The 19,175-nt window shown below is 41.3% G+C and overlaps 1 protein-coding gene across 2 annotated transcripts; it reads left to right on the forward strand.

Moving 5' to 3' along the window:
- Positions 1-271: 271 nt before the first annotated feature.
- On the forward strand, positions 272-18,575 carry LOC120431823 (protein suppressor of sable-like). 2 transcript variants are annotated; one of them, XM_039596943.2, is made up of 6 exons: positions 272-486; positions 12,150-12,595; positions 12,657-12,802; positions 12,865-13,182; positions 13,249-15,102; positions 16,912-18,575. In XM_039596943.2, the coding sequence occupies exons 2-6, from the start codon at positions 12,271-12,273 to the stop codon at positions 18,058-18,060; spliced, it is 3,792 nt and encodes a 1,263-aa protein (XP_039452877.1). In that variant the 5' UTR covers positions 272-486; positions 12,150-12,270; the 3' UTR covers positions 18,061-18,575. The 2 variants fall into 2 exon arrangements, with proteins under 2 accessions (XP_039452877.1, XP_039452879.1); XM_039596945.2 differs by lacking the exon at positions 272-486 and adding an exon at positions 534-878.
- The last annotated feature ends 600 nt before the right edge of the window (positions 18,576-19,175 follow it).

Here is a 19,175-nt window from a genome sequence, read left to right on the forward strand (position 1 = left end):
TGTTGATGCGTTTGTTTGGGTGGTGCAAAGAAAATTGTGCATCTCACTCAGGCAACGAATTGTGTTTGCTTTCTTGCTCTGGCAACAGGGCAGCCTACCGGCCGAGAGTTGGCTCCCACTGACAGTTATTTTTTACGGCTCCGCTCGACCCTCGTCCACCCTGCTTGAAAACACTGTGCGTGCATGAGTGTGCGCGGCTGTGTTCGTACATGGCCAACTGTGTTATTTACTTCGCCCCGTCGCCCGTTTCGTTGTTCGTGTTCGAGCCGCTGAATCATTTCAGTTCTGTACGCGGAAGAATGCAGTCGTATTTTCTAAACTCGCTGTCCAAAAGCTAATCCAATTTTTGATCTTGATAAATGCCATGAGAGAAATGTTAATGATCATCAAATCAAGGCATAATTCAGTGTTTATTAATAGAATCGGAGCGCATCCTGTTTATGGGCCAGCAGTAAGCGGAAATTAACGGAAAGAAAACTCAGTATCGTTAGTATGCAGATTTTTTTAAATTTTCTACAATTTTGCTAAATTAACCCACCCATTCCCGTGGGGGAAGGCAACGTTGCGACGAACTTTACAGTTTGGGGTCCCCCTAAAATGGGCCCGACCCCGGCCGAAAGGCGGCCACAGTGAAAATAAAATTGTCCGCGAGCGTCAGAAAATCCGGTTTCCGAGCGCAAAAGTCGCGTTTTTCGGTGAATTTAGGCAGATTTTTTCGTCCAAAGAAACGGCAGCCATCTTTGATTTCGCAAAGGCCAAGAGAAAAATCGATTTCGTCGGCTGGCTGGCTGCTCCGTTTTCTAGGTTAGAGTAGTATTGTACGTTTCAATGAGATGTACATAGTAGAACGCGCGCGCGACAGTTTCAGTTATGGTTGTGTGAGTTTCCCCTTCTCTTATGTACAACAGTTTAGAGTTTCATTGTACTGTTCGTGAATAACAGATCCGTAAAAACAGAATGGTGCCTGCAAATTACGCTTTGTGAATCAACCTGGACGTTGGAGCGGCGCGCCCGTTGGCCCTTAAAAAATTTATGTTCATTCGCATTTTTACAATCGCAAATGAGCTTTGTTACGCCCGGGGGGAAAACACATGTTTTTGACAGAAACATAATCTTACAACGGTAATTGCGTAGCAACAACAACCACCTCTCGGTTGCTGCGATTTCATTTTCCCCTCATTTGTCGTTGCCTTCAAAATGCAGCACCGCACACCAATGAACGAGTGACACATAAACCGCTACCTAGTGACCAACACACACTTGAACTTGTTTTACCTTTGAGTGTATATGAAAAGTGAGGTGCGCTTTTAAATTCTTGATTAACCTTTGAAAACGGACTAAAGTTAGGAGTACTTTTTTTGATATGCTCCCGATTTTTTTCCCAAAGGTAAAACTTATTTGGTAACTATGATTATAATGCAAACATAATTTTAATATTGTTCAATAAGTCATTGTTAAAAGCTAGTCAACACCATGCCCGCCTGCTTCGACGTTTGAGCTCTGAACTGGCGTCTAAACTTACGCCGTTAAATTAGTTGAATTCAAAAAAGAGAAAAGCCTATTTTTTTTTCTTGTTTTCTTTCTACATTTTTTAACCAATTAAATCTATATAAAAAAATGTATTCATAAAGGGTCAGTTCAACGCGCTAGCTAGTCTTGAACTATTAAATCCTATAATTAAAATGTAAAAACAATGTTGAAATAACAAATTTATTCAGCTTTTTAAAACATTGGTTGATTAAAGCTTAACACTGAAAGCCATTCATTAACGTCTCTCCGGATAAAAAGTCGATCAAAATATCCGTTGGGCAAAGAGATTATTTGTTTTCATTACGAAACGCGACCGGTTTGGCCGCTACGCTTATGAGTTTCAAAGCTGCTCCATCGTTTCACCAAGAAGCACACAGTGTGAACTCGCTTAATAATGGGTTTCTTTAGCCATGCTTTATGCTCTCACGGTGATGCCTCAAAGAGCAACGAGCTGCACGTGGACCATTAGAGACTTGAGTGCAATCGCCCCAGTAAGTTGGAAGGTTTTCCCCATTTTTTACTAAAATTTCACCGCAACTAATAACAGCTTTGTTTTGGTTGCAAAATTGTTTCGAAATGTCTTTAAAAGGAACTGGGATTTTCCCCCAAAACCGTTTTAAGTAAAACGTGTTATTATGAGATATTTGCTAAGAGCAACCTTACCAGCGTGAGTATTAGGCCGGTTTTAGGGTTTTGTAACGCGTGTTAGTAACTTTGCTCCCACACCGGTCGTTGCTAAATGGGTTGCTAAACTAAAACGTAACGCGTCGGTTGGGAGCGAGTTACCAAATCTAGCAACGCGCTAGCAACGCAACTAAAACTTGGAACTGTCAAAGTTCAAAACAACAATCTGCCGGTTTGCTCGGTTTCATGTGTTGTGCGGAAATTCAATTTCTTGATAAATGTTATCAGGACCGAAAAAGTGGAATTCGAGGGCCTTCCTGAGAAGGAACCGATACTGGTCGAAGCTTTGGCCATATTCTTCAGCTAGTGTCGTCGGTTTTGACTACTGCATAGGCAGCGGAATCGGGAAGAGGAGAACGGTGCGATGGAGGTGCTAGTGCTGTGGGGCAAAAAGTGGGTAGGAAGTGGCCGGTGAATCGGAATAGTGGCCAGTTGAGCACGGATTAGGGGGTGTGTTTGAACGTTGTTGGTAAAGGAGAGGTGTTGCTGGAAAAAGTGCCACGAAGGAGGAGTGCAGTGGCGAGATCGGATCGGGGTGGATTGGGGAGAACGCTGATCCACTAGAGCAGTGGTAAAAAGATCGAAGAACGGGAGCAACCGAGCAATCAGATGGAAAGATTGGATTCTCGACCGGAGTAGTCAATGTAAAATTCCGCCCAGCTCAACTTGAAACGGATCCAACACGAAAGTTTCTTTAAAATCTTTCCCGGTTGCGAACGCGTCCGCCTCAAAACAATCGGAGGTTTGCCAGGTTCAAAATCTTTACCAATTCCAAATGCTTCGGACGGGGAAGTAAATGTTGGCCCCGGTCTAACCTAGAGGTTAGGTCGTTAGCTCATTCCAGGTGTAGGAGTCGTCTTCCTGGGTCCTGTCTCGGTGGAGTCGCTGGTAATGCAGTTGGACTCACAATCCAAAGGTCGTCATTTCGGATCCCGGGGTGGATGAAAGCTAGAGGTTTGCAACAATCAAGCCTTCGGACACGGGACTATCCATAAACAACGTGGACACTTTGTTGGAAATCTCAACCTGTTAACTGATTACATTTATTTTATTTACTTCAAATTGTTTTACATTATTGCATTGAATAGAATACATTTGGGCTAGTTCTCAAGGACTTTTGGGTTGAGGCCAAAATTCTAATTGTTCTTTAATTTTCCCTTGGTATTAAAAAAATCACATATAATGTATTGGGGTCCTTTTCGACCCAAAACTTAAAAAATCGCCAAAAATCAAGTTTTTGACGAAATCCGGTTCTCTTAGTCTTAGATGAAAACTTAGGATGTCCCCTTTCCGAAACCACTGTGGCCACGTGGAATCTACTACACTCAACTCCCGGTGGTTGGTCACTTTTTCGTTTGACACTTTTTTAGTTTGTACCCCGTTGGTTGGTCAAAGTCAAACTAAAAAGTGACAAACTGTCACATTTTACACGGCGCTCACGCACACTATCAAAACAAACGTTTGGTAGTGTGTGTGAACTCCGTGTAAAAGGGGTGTCAAACTAAAAAGTGACTCCATTCGTTTGACAACAGTTGGACCTTTTTGAGACCCCAACTTTGACGACCTCTATCTCTGGCAAATTTCAACCAATCAGGGTGCTCCGGGTTGCATTCACCAGTTATTTACCTGTACTTTGATCACAAATTTAATATCAGGGCCAGGTGACCTACCGGTTCCGGAAATCCGGAACATCCAAAAAGTTCATGTTTTACCGATTTTCACGAATATGCGATACCATTACACACATGATAGTTCAAATTTATCCATAAAACTTACTAAAAACACAATACACGATTGCCAGCACCACTGTGGAGTGTTACTGGCCAGTTACAGGTAACCTGGAACCGGTTACCAGAGACCCGATAAACGGCCAACTTGACTTTTCTATGAAACCCCATCGTGTTGCATACCAAACTTCATGAAATTGAAAGATATGAGAATCTTTGGTTGTGCCGTTGTTCGTAGCTCCATTCTGGCCACTTGGTTATCAGTGGCCACTTGGGGACACTCCCGGAATATGAGAGAAACCTATCACCCGACATTTCAAGCTTCATGAAATTTAAAGATATGACAATCTATGGTCATGCCGTTGTTCGCTGACCAATTCTGGCCACTCTGGAACCGGTTACCGATGACCCCTTGGGGACACTTCCGGAATATGAGAGAAACCTTTCATCGGACATTTCAAACTTCTTGAAATTGAAAGATGGTCATGCCGATGTTCTCTGATCCATTCTGGTCAATCTGGAACCGGTTACCGGTGGCCCCTTGGGGACACTTCCTGAATATGAGAGAAACCTATCATTCGACATTTCAAACTTCATGAAATTGTAAGATATGTCAATCTATGCTCATGCCGTTGAACCTGACCCATTCTGGCCACTCTGGTTTCGATTACAGGCGGCCATTTGGGACACTTCCGGAATATGAAAATTTGATAAATGCCAGATGATAGGGTTTTTTTTTGCATATTCCGGTAGTGTCCCCAAGGGACCACCGATAATCGGTTCAAGAGTGACCAGACTGGGTCAATGGCATGACCGTAGATTGTCATATAATTCAATTTTATGAAGTTTAATATGTCGGATGTTAGGATTTCTATCATATTCCGGAATTGTTCCCAAGGGGCCATCGGTAACCGGTTCCAGAGTGGCCAGAATGAGTTAGAGAACATGGGCATGAGCGCAGATTGACATATCTTTCAATTTCATGAAGTTTGAAATGTCGGATGATAGGTTTCTCTCATATTCCGAAAGTGTCCCCAAAGGGCCACCGGTAACCGGTTCCAGATTGGCCAGCATGGATCAGCAAACAACGGCATGACCATAGATTGTCATATCTTTTAATTTCATGAAGTTTGATGTGCAACATAACATGATGGGGTTTCATAAAAAGTCAAATTGGCCGTTCATCGGGTCTCTGGTAACCGATTCCAGGTTACCTGGAACTGGCCAGTAACACTCCACAGTGGTGCTGGTAATCGTGTATTGTGTTTTTAGTAAGTTTTATGGATCACTTTCAACTATCACATATACGTGAAAAACAGTAAAACATGAACTTTTCGGATGTTCCGGATTTCCGGAACCGGTAGATCATCTGGCCCTGATATTAGTATTGGTGGTTAAATACCTGGCGAATGCAACCCGGAACATCCTTTGAAGGGGGGGGGGGGACATAAACATTGAAAAATATTTGGAATGGCCTTATTGAAAAAAAAAATATATATATTGAAAACACTTTCATCAAAGTGCCGCACAGAATAGTTCAGCAACCACCGGTAAGGTTGCCGGGTTGTAAATTGCTAACCCAATTTGGCAACGACCGGTGTGGGACTGGGTGACTAAACTAAAATAGAAGCGTTACGGGTTAATAGAATAGCAACAATTTCCGCAACGCACCGGTAATGATGCTCTAAACGCACCCCTTTCTGTCCGCGTGGGAGGCGTTATGCATTTATGGGGTAGAGTTACTTTTCGATTATGTAAAAAAAATTATATCCTGTATGTGTGAGTGAGTTGGTTAATGTAGTACGAACAGTGCGTAACAGAAAAGTGAAAACGGTATATGAACTGATTCAGAAGGTGTTTAGCACTGAATTCCAGTGTTTTGCCTTCCTCACCTTACTGAGGAAAGGCTATAAATTTATTTTGTTTTCGGTGTGAATACCCCTGACCCAAGGTTTTTTTTTTTTTTTTTAACTCTAGAGTTTTATTTGAAAAGGTCCTATAAACATATGAAAGACAATAGGTTATTGGACCTTTTCAAAAAAAACTCTAGAACTCATAAAATTATAGTATTTCAATTGTTTGTGTGCTCATGAAAACTTAATGCGCTGAATATTTTTTTTTATCGAGTTGTAATTTAAATTATTATTAGTTTACAGAGCTGTTTTGGGGAAAAAACGTCCACGCCACCGTGCGCTTTCACCACATACCTAACCGTTGATTATTTGCCTAAACTTCCATGCTTTCGCCTCAAAAGCAAACCTGCACTGGTGACTCTTTCCAAATTATAGAGGTTGTTTGAAGGTTACTGCAAACATGGCTAGTTTTAAAAAAAGAGTTTCAAAATTGCACCAATATTTTAAAATCTTCAATTTATTTATTTTTAAGTCAAGTTTTTATCAGCCGAGCTACGTGGCCTTGAGGTTACGGGTTTCGCCTTGTAAGCGGAAGGTGATGGGTTTGATTCCTGGCTTGCTCGGCAAAGTCAGAGTAGATCTGCTTACTGGTAATCCTGAACGGTAGGGAATGGGTTTCGGCGTGCTGGGTTTCCAATCCAGAAGTCGTGACTCGTGAGTTTGATTCTCGTACCGGGATGATGATGTTTTTTTTTAAAAAAAGGTCTAGGGCCTGAAACTTTCTAAATAATTATTTGTTAATGGTCTAATACTCTGCATATATTTCAGGGGCCATCCATATTGCATCCATAAATCTAGAATCAATTACTTTTAAACTCACGTGCCACTAGTTATGTTGCCCCTATGTTCCGGCCGCACGGAAATAGGAATTTCAGCAAAAAAAAAAAATCATAATAAATGTGTTTTCGGGAAAGTTTTTTTTTTTCAAATGTAATGAAGATCTTAGTCCCGAAAATTGGTAACAATTGAATAATTAATAATAATTGCGCATTTGTGTGAATTTTTAAAGATTATTTAAAATGGCCCTTTGACCCATCTGTTAAGTTAATTTATAATTCTTAAAAATTATGGCATGTGATAGAAAAGTTTGTTAAAATAAAAGTAATGGGTAACTTATTTTTTATCGCGATTTTACGACACGAATATTTTGTTGAAATATCTACCTAATTGAAAGGTTATATATGTTTGAACATTGTAATTTTGTCAAAGTCAAAGTAGAAAACTGTTAAAACAGCAAAATCATACGGGATCATCTATAAACCGCGTGGACACCTTAGGGAGAGGGGGGGCTGAGATTTCCAAAAAAGTGTCCACGTGGTTTGCGGATGGTTCGTAGGTGTTTCATACTTATTCAAAAAGTTATAACGCACAATTTATGGGAATAGGATGGGCCTCAAACTGTATTTCACTTAGAAACATTCCAACTCCAAAATTTATTAAAATTTTGTTGAAATTGGATTAATTGTGGAAGAATCTTTGGCAAAAATTATCATTATAGAGGCACTTTATTCAAAATGAAATAACACAATTTTCACATAATTGAAAAACACATTTTCTTGTAATTTTCTGGTTTTGTTGATTTTTTTTTATAAATTTGAACCAATTGGGTCCTAAAATGATGCTTAGATTGCTGATATTATTGTTTACAGCGATAAAGCTTATTTTTCTGAGTACAATGACTCTTTTTACGACCACAAAGAGTTTAAAATGGATTTTTAAATCAATTTTGAAAAATAAACCTCGCGGTCCTTCTTGACAGAAAAGCTCCTACTTGACAGCTCGTTCCAAGGGGACCATAGTTGATCCATTGAAAAAATGTTGTCTTTTAAAAAAAAAAATTGCATTAAAATGAAAAAAAGTGACCAGAAATGGTTTTTAATTGTGTTTTTTACCGTTGTACATAAAAATTGACATAGGGCTTTAGTACCCAATTGATAAGTAGCTTTTTGAACAAAACTGTTTGAAAAAAATATTTTTTCATCTGATACGGCGATAACGTTAAAAATACATTTAATTAAAAAAAGCAATGTTTTTTTAATTTTATAGTCCAAGTAAACAATGTTTCACATTTGGCCCTTTGGGAACCCCTGACTTAGAGGGAGAGATTCCCGTGATCAGATTTTGAAATTTAGCCTAATGATGGGTCAATCTTTGATTTCAGGGGATTTGGACCACCCAAGTGGACACTTTAGAGGGGGAAGGGTGGGCTGTGGTTGGCTATTGTCCCAATTCATTCAAAGTGATTTTTTACGGATTTTACCATTTCTCAGGTTCTTCTCAATGAAAATGAATTCTGTTGAAAGGGTTGTGTAGGGGACATCTTAAGATGACTTCGCTGAAAAAATCTCGTTCCTAGACCAAATCCTGTTATTTTGGCAGCTTTCTAAAGTTGGGGTACGTTTTTGGCCAAAAATGACCTCTCGAAAAATCATTTTTCTAATATTTTTGTTAGAATTGCTCGAAAACTACCCAAACGTTTGAAAATCTCCACTTCAAACATTGTAGCGTGTCAATACGATTCCCTCGAACAAGAAACGCTGTTAGATGACTTGTTTTTACCATATCGTTGTATTTGAGCATCATTTTAGTTTCATTTGACCCAATGTCACCCCCTCTAAGGGTCGAGATTGGGTCAATTTTCAAACAATTGGCATTTAAGGTAGTGTTCATCAAAATTCACCATATTTTGGGAAAATGTTAGTAACGTTAAAACGTTAGTAAGAACAAATCTACGTTGAAAGATTTTCGATGTTATTTAAATTGTTTTTGTTATTAAGAAAATACGAGAGGTGTATCGTTTTTTGACCCATAGTCACCCCCACTGACGGTATTTAATTGTTCACGAGGGAAGACAGATTTAAATAAAAAAGTGTCCACGTGGTTTATAGATGATCCTTTATCAATCTTGATAATACCAAAAGACTTAAGCTTTTATTTAGGCCATTGCGAATATTTAAAAAATATATTGCGGGGTTTATGTTGGCCACTTGCTTTAAAAATGTTGATAAATAATTACATTAAACAAAGAAAATCTTTTTGAGTGCATTAGCTGAAAACAATTTAGAACAGAGTAGTTCTGTAAGTTCAACATTCGAAAATTCACATATTTATATCTCTGTATTAACCCTCTCCAACCCAACCCCGCCTTTAGACGGGCTTCGATTTAAAAAATCGTCAAAAATCAATTTTGCAACCAATTTTTGATTTTCAAAAAGCATTGGAAAGAAGAACTCTTAAAGTTTTAGAAAATTTATGGGTTGGAAGTTTCATTTGTGTTATGTGACTTTGCATATTTTCAAAAATGTAATTATTTTAGGTGTCAACTTTGGCTGGTTTTTTACTAACATTTCTTATATTTTAAGTAAAAAGAAGTATGCAGTAATTTTGCTAGTGTCCCAGACTATGCCTCCACGCATTTATTTACAATTTAAATAATAATACACTCAAACCCCGATGGTTTGACACCAACTGTTGTCAAAATAACGGGGTCACTTTTTAGTTTGACACCCCTTTTACACGGAGTTCACACGCACTGCCAAACGTTTGTTTTGATAGTGTGCGTGAGCGCCGTGTAAAAAGTGACAGTTCGTCACTTTTTAGTTTGACTTTGACCAACCAACGGGGTACAAACTAAAAAAGTGTCAAACGAAAAAGTGACCAACCACCGGGGGTTGAGTGTAGTGCCATTTTATAGCAGAAAATGTGAAAAACAAGCAAAATGAAATGATAGAAGGGTAGCATAGAATAGGCCAAATACTACCAAAAACAAACATAAAATAAACAAGATAAATGCAAATTAAAATACTAAAAATGAAACAAGAAAAACATAAAACAAGAGAAGTAATGTTTTTCGTAGAACAAAATTTGCTCAAAATGACCTCCTGAACAGGGGAAAAATAAAATTTATCGAAAACAAAAATTTGGGCAGTAGAGGGTTAATGAATCTTTGTTTTATGTTATGTTATTAGTTTGTCCATGTTAGTCTCCTTTAAATTTAGCGGACTTTCAAAAAAAAAAAACAATTAGGATATAAAAATCTTTATCTTTTGTGTCCTCGGCAGAAATAAATAGTTAACCCTTAATTTTTGTTTTTAATGTACATCCCAGACTTGATCATCCAAAGGTTTGTATTTATGTGGTTGGTACTAGCAATGGTGGCCGACAGCTATAAAGTCAACTTCGTTTTTTTTTTCGTTGATAATAGGACAACTGCTAGCACTTGCAGGCCAAGGATTGATACCTAAGAGCATGCAATGGTATTGACCTTGTTGCGTGCTCTTCGGTTGACGTCCACGTAAGGAACATCCTGGAAGGAGCGCAACTAACTACATCCGTAGTTCTGTTAGATCATCCGAATTATCTTGATCAGAACAGTATAGCTCTGGTTCCTTGCGAGTGTCCTATTTTCTTACCTCCACGTTGGCTTGGTTTTCATGATGACCTAGCTGGTGGCCTGTGGAAACGGATCGTAAACCTTTGACCACCGCCAGGTCAGAGTCGAGACGGCTAAAAGAAAGGGGCGCAACAATGTGGGAAAGGGAAGTAATTTGTGATTGTAGACGGTATTGTTTTGATTCGCAGTATGTTGAGTCAACTGCTGTGGATGTACCTGAACGTCGCAGAACGGGGTTTCTCTCCTTTCCATTTCCAGCTACCATCTATCTCCTGTTTTTATTTTGCTCTATTGATTCGTACTTCTTCACTAATTCTTCTGTTTACCATTTTGGTTTTGATTTATTAACTCTTGATTCCCGTATCTCTCAATGCTTGCACTCTTTTTTTTTCCAAATAATGCTGCTTTAGCAAACTGTGTGTTTTCTTTTAAATAAACCTTCCCCTAATGTACTAGTAATATCAAGTCTATTTATCATTTGCCTATTCTTTGTTGATTTACATCTTTATTTATTTATTTGATTATTTTTTTATCTAGTCCATCATAACAATAATCTAAGCTTGTTTGTTATCTCTATTTATTAACTATTGCCTATTTCTAGATCTACTACATCAAGCTTATACTTTTTTACTTTTTTACATACAATTATGATTCTCTTACTATTGATTCTTTATAAAGTATATTCTCCTTTACTGTCTATTGTTTTCAACCTTCACCCTTTTTTTCTAACAAGTGAGGTTCAAGCCCTTACTCAATTTATAGAATGATTGAAGGATTAACACAAATATTACTATTGTACTTTTGGTAAACTTTTGAATAACATGCTTAGGTTCAAAACATTGTAACAAAACACCGCGACAGAAGAAATAGCAACTGATAAACACGACTCAACAGTAGGGAAGATTTCAGGAGAAAACAATACACAGTAAATAACAATTAGTTTTTGAATTCAAACTTAAAAATAAAACAGTTTTTGCTTTAATTAAAGTTGATAGGCACACTACAAATGGTTAGGCGCTTATACTTACATCAAACCCTACGTAATGTACCACCCCCGGCCGAGTTAAAATGCGTAACCGGAAAAGAAGGTGTGCATGCCTGGCACGAACACTCAAAGCGTGTTCTAGCGTGTTGCTCGTACTGACTCAGAGCAAGGGTAAGATGTAGGTGTAAGGGCAGTGCGTGTTCGTCGGGAACCTGGTGCATAAGATCGGTCAAGGCCCGTTCTTACACTGAAAATTGCGAATTGCGAATAATAGGACAACTGCTAGCACTTTACTTTGAATTTTAAATTCAGTTTCATGATTATGCTAAAATCATAAATATTTTTTAAATAGCTACATTTGAAAAGGGATCTTTGAATAAAATTCTAATGATGCGACTCCGACCCCGTACTGGAAAGATTTGTACTCCAACAATATAGGCTATGAGTACTAAAAATAAGTTTTGGCTCCAATGCCATCGGCTGAATGAAATCCTTGAAAAATATTCTGAATATCCCATTTTTTTTTGTCAAAAAGAAAACTTTTAAAATATATTCAATAATATTCAATGATTGTACAGAAAAATATTAAAACACCTTTTTATAGTTCAAAATTATCTCGTGAATTGAATAACGCACTATGTAGTAAAAAGCTACAGTTCCACGCATAATGCCCAAATTTCATTGTAACCTCAAAGAATAGATGTTTTGCAAAATGAGTTGTTTGAATAGTAAAATCAACAAATTAGATGGAAAAAGGATCAAATCTTTAACCTAACAAACATGAGAAATTTCACTACACTTAACTAAAATTTTCCACAAAGTCTAAACCGTTATTAATTTCAATTCGTAAAAATAGAGAACTTTCCATTCACTAAGTGCTAGAATATACATCAAGATTTTTTCTATTGCTATTTCAGGAGGATAAACTACAATAATCTACTTAAATCATCGCAGTATTAACAAGCAAGTAAACCAAGCTAAGCTTCCACAACCGAGGGCAATACCGTAGAACACGTAACACGTAAAGTCTCACCCACTATGAGTGAGCACGAGGACCTGGAAGACGGAGAGATTGAGGACGGAGAGATCGAGGACGATGACGAAGAGGGCGTCCCGGTGGCAGCAGCGGCAGTGGAAGGCAGTGCTGCACCCGCTCCAGAACAATCAGCCGGCCCGGCGGCCACTTCCGGTGCCGATACGGCGGCGGGCCCCGCTGACGATCGGCGGAGAGACGCAGAACGCGACCGGACGCGGGAGATCCAGGAAAAGGTTCAAAGCGTCAAGAAGATGATCGACGCCAAGGCGCGGCTGATCGACGAGGTGGCCCCGTCCAAGTCGTCCAAGCGGGCCAAACCGGTCGTTGGTGAGTTCTCGGACTCTGTTTTGGAGGACAATTTTTTGAGAGATTTTTTGGGGTTTTTTAGATGATTGGGCGACCAAGGTGGAGAATGCCCTCGCCAACGCACTGATCAAGGACGGCGTTGAGCCTCCAATGCCATCGATTAGCAGGCGGTCGGAAGAGCGGGACGCCGAAGTGCCATCCAAGCGCCGGAAGCGGGACAGGCAAAAGGTTGGTTTGACTTTTTCTCGCTAGCGTGACTTGATAACAGCTTCACCTGCTTTATTTTACAGAAGAAGCCTGCCCCTGCAGAGAAGGCGACCAAAGACCAGGAGATGGAGGAGATCGATCTGGAGTACGAGATGATGAACGTCCGCGGCGGTAGTCCCCGGCCACAGGCACGGAGCAACAACACCGGCAGTGGTGGACGACAGCACGATCGAAGCGATTCGGAGGACAGCTACAGCTCGGACGAGTCCCGCGGTGGTCGCCGGGATCGGCGCGATCGAGACAGGGAGCGCGATCGGGAGTACAATCGACGCAAGCGGAAGAACCGCCAGCGGAACCGGGCCAACCGGGATAACCGGAAGCGCAAGCGAGATGATTCGGATGTAAGTAGCGCTGTTTATGTGGAGTTGGTGACTAATTACTGAATGTACTCTACCTTCTTCGTACAGGACGACAAGCACCACAGCCGCAACAGCGGACCACGCAAGATGGAACTGTGCAAGTTCTACCTGATGGACTGTTGCGCCAAGCGGGAAAAGTGTCTGTACATGCACTCAGACTTTCCTTGCAAGTATTACTACCTGGGGCTCAAGTGCAAGGAGCAGGACAAGTGTCTGTTCAGCCACGGCGATCCGTTGACGGACGAGCTGCGGGTCATACTGTTGAAGCATTTAGAAACGGCGCCGCAGGAAATCCTCGGCGACTTTCCGCGGATCAACCGCGAGTCGGCGATCAAGATGGTCAACGCGACGCACCAGAAGCTGACGAACAAGAGCAAGGCAAGTGGAGGGGGTGGCGGAGGCGGCGATGCTGCTGCGGGTGATGGTGATGGGGACAAGATTCCGTCCCTGATGGACATGATGGTGCACGGCGATCGGGGTGGGTCGAAGAATCGACGATCGCGGTGGTGCGATAAGAATCCAGGCAATGGCAGTAGCAAAGCCAATGAGAGCCACTCTGGAGAGGACTTCCTGAGCTTGAAATACCTTAACGGAGTCATATCGCAGGAGCAAATCGTGAACCTGGAAGAAATGGGCATCCACAATCTGGACCAGATCAGTCAGCTGACCGTGGCGCAGCTGAACGAGCTTGGTTTGAGCATCAATCAGATTCATGAACTGCAACTCAACGCGCTGAACATGAAGAAGTTGAGGGAAAACATCGCAAAGCAAGGCGCTACAGACGATCCCGAGGGCGGCATAGACCCGGCGTCAAGCAGCAAGGACATGGACATGCGCATCACTCCCTCGCACCCGGATCTACAGAAACCGATCGGTTCCGACATTGGTCCTCTTGGCGGAGGACAGGACGTAGACATGAGATTCCTTCCGATGGTCAACACGGCTGGTCCGGCAGACGCACCAGGAAACGACAATTCCAACAGCCAGGAAGACCTCAACCAACTCTTGCCATTGAACAGCCTCATCAAGACTCCAACTGTGGACTACTCGCAGTATCTCAAGGATTCGAACCTGAACGACGACGACGATATGGACCACACGGAAAATGCGGACAAGCTGATGATCGCGCACGACGACGAAGACGATGACGATGATGACGAGGAGAACAACCTCAAAATCAACATCGAAGAAGAACAGCCCGAGGATCGCAACGGACTCGGCGCCTTCGAGTGGGACAGAGAAGACGAGGACGATCGGAGGCCTCTCCAGCCCCAGCCGGCAGTCTTCGACACCAAGTCCGTTACCCAATCGCTTTCCACGCAAAAGATCGACTACACCAAATCCTTCGGCATGTACAAACCAGCCGACGAGGAACCGGAAAAGCCCCCCACCGAGTCGTGCATCCTCGATCGCTACAGCGACGACTCCGACAGCTCCAAAAAGAAATCCGACATCTTCTCCGCCCGCAAATCCATGTACAATCTAGATCCTCCCGGAGCCAGCTCACCTTCTTCGACCAAGCAAGGTGACTCCCCCAACAGCACCCCCACCCTGGGATGGACACCAACCGCCGGAACAACCACCACAACCACGCCATCTACCACCGCAAAATCCTCGTCCAAAGCGCCGCTCCGGCCATCGATCTACGACGACCCGTGCGCCAGTGCGGACAACAGCGACAACGACGAAGACAAGTCAACGTACGCCGATCGCGACAAAGACATGAGACTGAACTTTCTGGGGCTCGGCGATGCGAAGCTGGACGGCGACGGAGACGGAGGTCTGGGTGCGTCGTCGAGCGACGTGGATCTGCGGCTGCCCTTCAAGCCCATCATGACCAACTACATCCCGGCGACGGAGATTGACGGGTCGGTGACGTCGCACGCGCCGATCGTGTACAAGGTAAGGGTCGTTGAAAGGGTCTGGGGAAAATGAGCGCAGGTTTCATAGTGGCGATCCGGGTGAAATGTTGACTGAGTTGGTGGAATTCGCTGCGAATTCTAGTATGGTATGGTAAACTGTAGCATTGCTTTTAGCTTGCTGCAGTAAACTCAGTTAGGGATCGTAAATAAACCACGTGGCCTTCATTTTTTTTCCCCTTTGAAATTAAAAAAAATCTGAAACTAAATAAAAATTTAATTCAAATAATCCTAAATTTTTAAAAAACTTCAATTCCAAAATTAAAAACCATGAAAATTTTATAATTTTAGCATGTAAAAAAAATATTTATATTTTTTTTCTTTTTCAAATTTAATTTTTCATAAAAAAAATATTTTGTTTAATTTATTTATTCCATTTGTTATTTTATATTTATTTCTCGTTTTCATATCTTTTTTAATTTCTGACTTTTTATATTGGGTTTATAAAAACTTTGTTATCTGTTAATGTGATGCTACATATTATTTTAAATTTATTTGAGTGCCTATTTTAACCCATTTCCATTTTCAGCCAGTATTTCGACTGAAAATCTTTATTTAAAATGTAAAGCCAAATTTTCAAAATATTGAACAAAAATTTTCACAAATGTTTCAGAAATTTATATTGCTGGCAAAAGTTTACATAATTTCTAAAAATTCATGAAAAAGTTTTTGTATTCCTTCGTTCTGTGATCCAATTTTCAATTTAAAAATTGTTTTCATCGAATTAAAAATGCTTCAATGTGTTTTAAAATGGATAAACAAATGTCAAAATAAATATATTAAATAAGTTTGCCTTTTTTAACTAACAAAATTATGAAGTACAGTCCTGAATCCATTATTCGAAACCTCGAATTGTTCGTATTTTTTTATTTTCTCTCTTTAACATCAAATTTGAGTTGTGCGACCCCATTTTAGTTGAATTTGAGTGCTTGATTACCTGCTACAAATGCATTTTTTTTTTTCAATACTTCATGACCGCCATATTGGATTTATAATTTTCAAATCACCTAAGAGCACTTTTGTGTCTATATTTGTGCTAAACGATCCAGAATTATTTCTATAAAATTATAATTTCGTTATTCGTTTATCGGAAGTGAAATTTGTCCAAGGACTTCGAATGTTCTAGTCTGGACTGTACTTTTTTAAATTTTAGATAAAAAAATATTCTGTTGATTTTTCTAACCATAATTCTGATTGATTGTATAACCCACAAATTTGAAACAGTTTTTAGATCGTGCAATGTTGGAAGAATTTTTAAAATGATTCATCATTGTCTGTTTATCAGTTAAATGTTATCCATAATTGTAGGAGGCACAATAACATCCCATAACTATGGAACAGACATTTATTAGGCAGTTTATTAAACACTGCACCAAGTCTTTAACTCAGTATTTTGTTGAAAAAGAACATTTTTTGTTAAAAATGCAATAGCCAATTGAAAATTGCTTAATTAAGACCTCACCAATAGTAAATGCGGTAAAAAACCTTGCCTTTTGCATACTATTGCCAAATCACCCAAAAAGTGTTCACAGATTGTATGAGTTCCTAGTATTTCCTAGATTTTCAACTAGAGGAAACATTTGATTCGTTATCATTCTAGTATTCATTATGAATTTTGTTCAAATTTACCAAGTTCAGCATTGCCACATCACGGCGAACAGCAGTATTGCTGTTGATTTCTTAAACTGCATTTAACTTTCAAGCAGTTTCCACGTTGTCGCCTTCACACTGCTAAGCCGTTAAATATGTTTGAACAACCTTCCAAAACCACTTTCCATCCACCACCACACAGGTCCACGAGGTCGACATTCCCAAGCCCAACTACAAGGACATCCGGCGGAACACGCCGCGTCCCTCCGGTCAGACCAAAGATCCCCGCTTGCGGCGAATCTTTGGCATGTACAACGAAGATGACAACGGCGAGAACAAGGCGGGCGAGTCGCTGCTGCAAGGAATGCGATCGCCGCGATCTTCATCGTCGACGAACAGTGTAACGGTGGGTTCTGCGGGTTTGCCGATGCCGGCGGCGACTGTCCCGGCCGGACCGATTGCGCCCCGCGTTGATCCACGAACAAAGCGCAGCCAGGAGAACAAAAGTCAGCAGCCACAGGATGGTGGAGTTGGTGGTAGCGGGAGTACGAGCATTGTCAAGAGCAATCAGCTGGACGTGCAGACCATTCTGTTGCGGTCGCCCTGGTACACGGATTTGAGCTCCAAGCACAAGATCATGGTGAACCAGCAGTTGGCGATTTTGTCGACGGAGATGAAAAAGTATCACAACTCGGACAAGTCCACGGACAAGCTGGCAGAATTCATGCAGCAGCTGGCGACCAACCAGATGCTTCAGTTTATCCTGACCAACCTGAACGTGTACGTGGACGACTCGGTGACGTTCTGCGAGGTGCCGATGGTGTCTTCGCCTCCGTTGCCTCTGATGAACGTCCCACCGCCGAACCTGATGCCCCCGATTAACATGCTTCCACCGGTGAACATTCCTCCGCCGGTCACCACGAAACCACCCTCCATCTTCGATCTTCCCCGGTTCAACTGTCCACCGGAAGTGCGGCCAGGACTGCTGGGCGTAGCGCCCAACATGCCATTCGAGCAGTTCCTGGCGATGGGTCAGGTCAACAAGAGCAACAACCAGCCACCGCCGCCCCTGCTAGACGATTGGGGCGAATGCTGGGACGACGATCCTAGCCTGAACCGGGGTGGCGGAGGAGGAGGAGGAGGTGGCAACGGCGGCGGCGGAGGATTCGTCCCGAACTTTGAACGCAACACCAACAACAACAACAACTTTAACAACGGCCCGCGGGGAAACCCGATGCGGAACAACAACCGCAACAACTTTCGGAACAATGACCGGTGGAACAATTCCGGCGGAAACGGTCCAAACCGGCGCAACAACAACCACAACCGCCGGATGGACAAGAAAAAGTAAACCACGTTACCAAAATTGCACTTTTTTCCGAGATTTGAATCTCCAACGCGTGAGATTTAAGATACCAAAACGGTTGTCAATGGTGCTTCCCCGTCGATTTTTTCGGCCTCCAAAAAGTGGCTCTCATGTAAATAATTCCCCCCAACCCCTCCCCCTCTTTGTTAATATTATGTAAATAAGTTTTATTATTATGCTAGCAATGTACTAAGCTGGATGGAGGAGTACTCAGTTGAGAACGTAATTTAAATCAATAAATGAAAAGAAAAAACTCAATAATAACCCAAAAAAGAGAGCATTCATAGCGAATATGCAACAATCCCAATGATCACTGATAGAGTTTGAATTCATCTTTGAAGAGGTTGGTCCCCTTTTCCGGGAATCCCACAATAATTAGTATTAACCACAACCACGTGGACCCGTAGTCGACTTGTGTAGTTGTAAGAATGATTGTATCTTGGTCAGAGATAAAGTACCCATCATGTGAGATAGAGAGACAGAGCGAGATTACCGTGAACAATTAAGTGCCTTTTGTCTACTTCATTTCATTTCACACTTTTCCAGTTGCCCCGCAAAAGCCATATTTTTTCTAACTTTTCAGCCTCCCCATGATGCAGAGATGTGCGCCATATGCGAACGCGGGATTATGCTCCCTTTGCAAACATGAATGAATGAATGAACCAAATGCTTTATGAAATGTTGATGCATGCGATGCCCCTTTCTTTCAGGTACAATAAGGTGGGTAAGTATTTGTCAGGGAATGCGATTGTTCTTTTGACAAAATTAGATTGCATTCGTCCTTGAATTAATTGAGAAGCAGTAGTATTTTTATATTCTCACTTATAAACATTGTTAGGGCATCTCCACCGCAGAGATCTAATTGCGTGGCAAACCTATCGGTTAGATCCTCAGTTTTAGCTTTGCTCCGTACCTAATGCACGTGTAGCAATTACAAAATCATTATCATTCTCTCCGTAATTACCATACCGCTCTCGACATAGTAAAACTGACTGCGTTAATCAGTCAATCCAAGCACGGAATGTTTTTAGCAAAAATACGTCGGTGCGTGTTCTCAATTTAACCCTACAATATGGTAGCAACTACCATGGTTGGGTTTT

Source organism: Culex pipiens, chromosome 2 (assembly GCF_016801865.2).
Source record: "Culex pipiens pallens isolate TS chromosome 2, TS_CPP_V2, whole genome shotgun sequence".
Lineage (NCBI taxonomy): Eukaryota > Metazoa > Arthropoda > Insecta > Diptera > Culicidae > Culex > Culex pipiens.

Excerpts from the sequence above, each read along its gene's own strand:
- LOC120431823 (XM_039596943.2), top strand. The coding sequence starts at position 12,271 with ATGAGTGAGCACGAGGACCTGGAAGACGGAGAGATTGAGGACGGAGAG. Across the intron at positions 12,803-12,864 it reads GGAAGCGGGACAGGCAAAAG|AAGAAGCCTGCCCCTGCAGA; the intron begins GTTGGTTTGACT and ends TTTATTTTACAG. Across the intron at positions 15,103-16,911 it reads ACGCGCCGATCGTGTACAAG|GTCCACGAGGTCGACATTCC; the intron begins GTAAGGGTCGTT and ends ACCACCACACAG.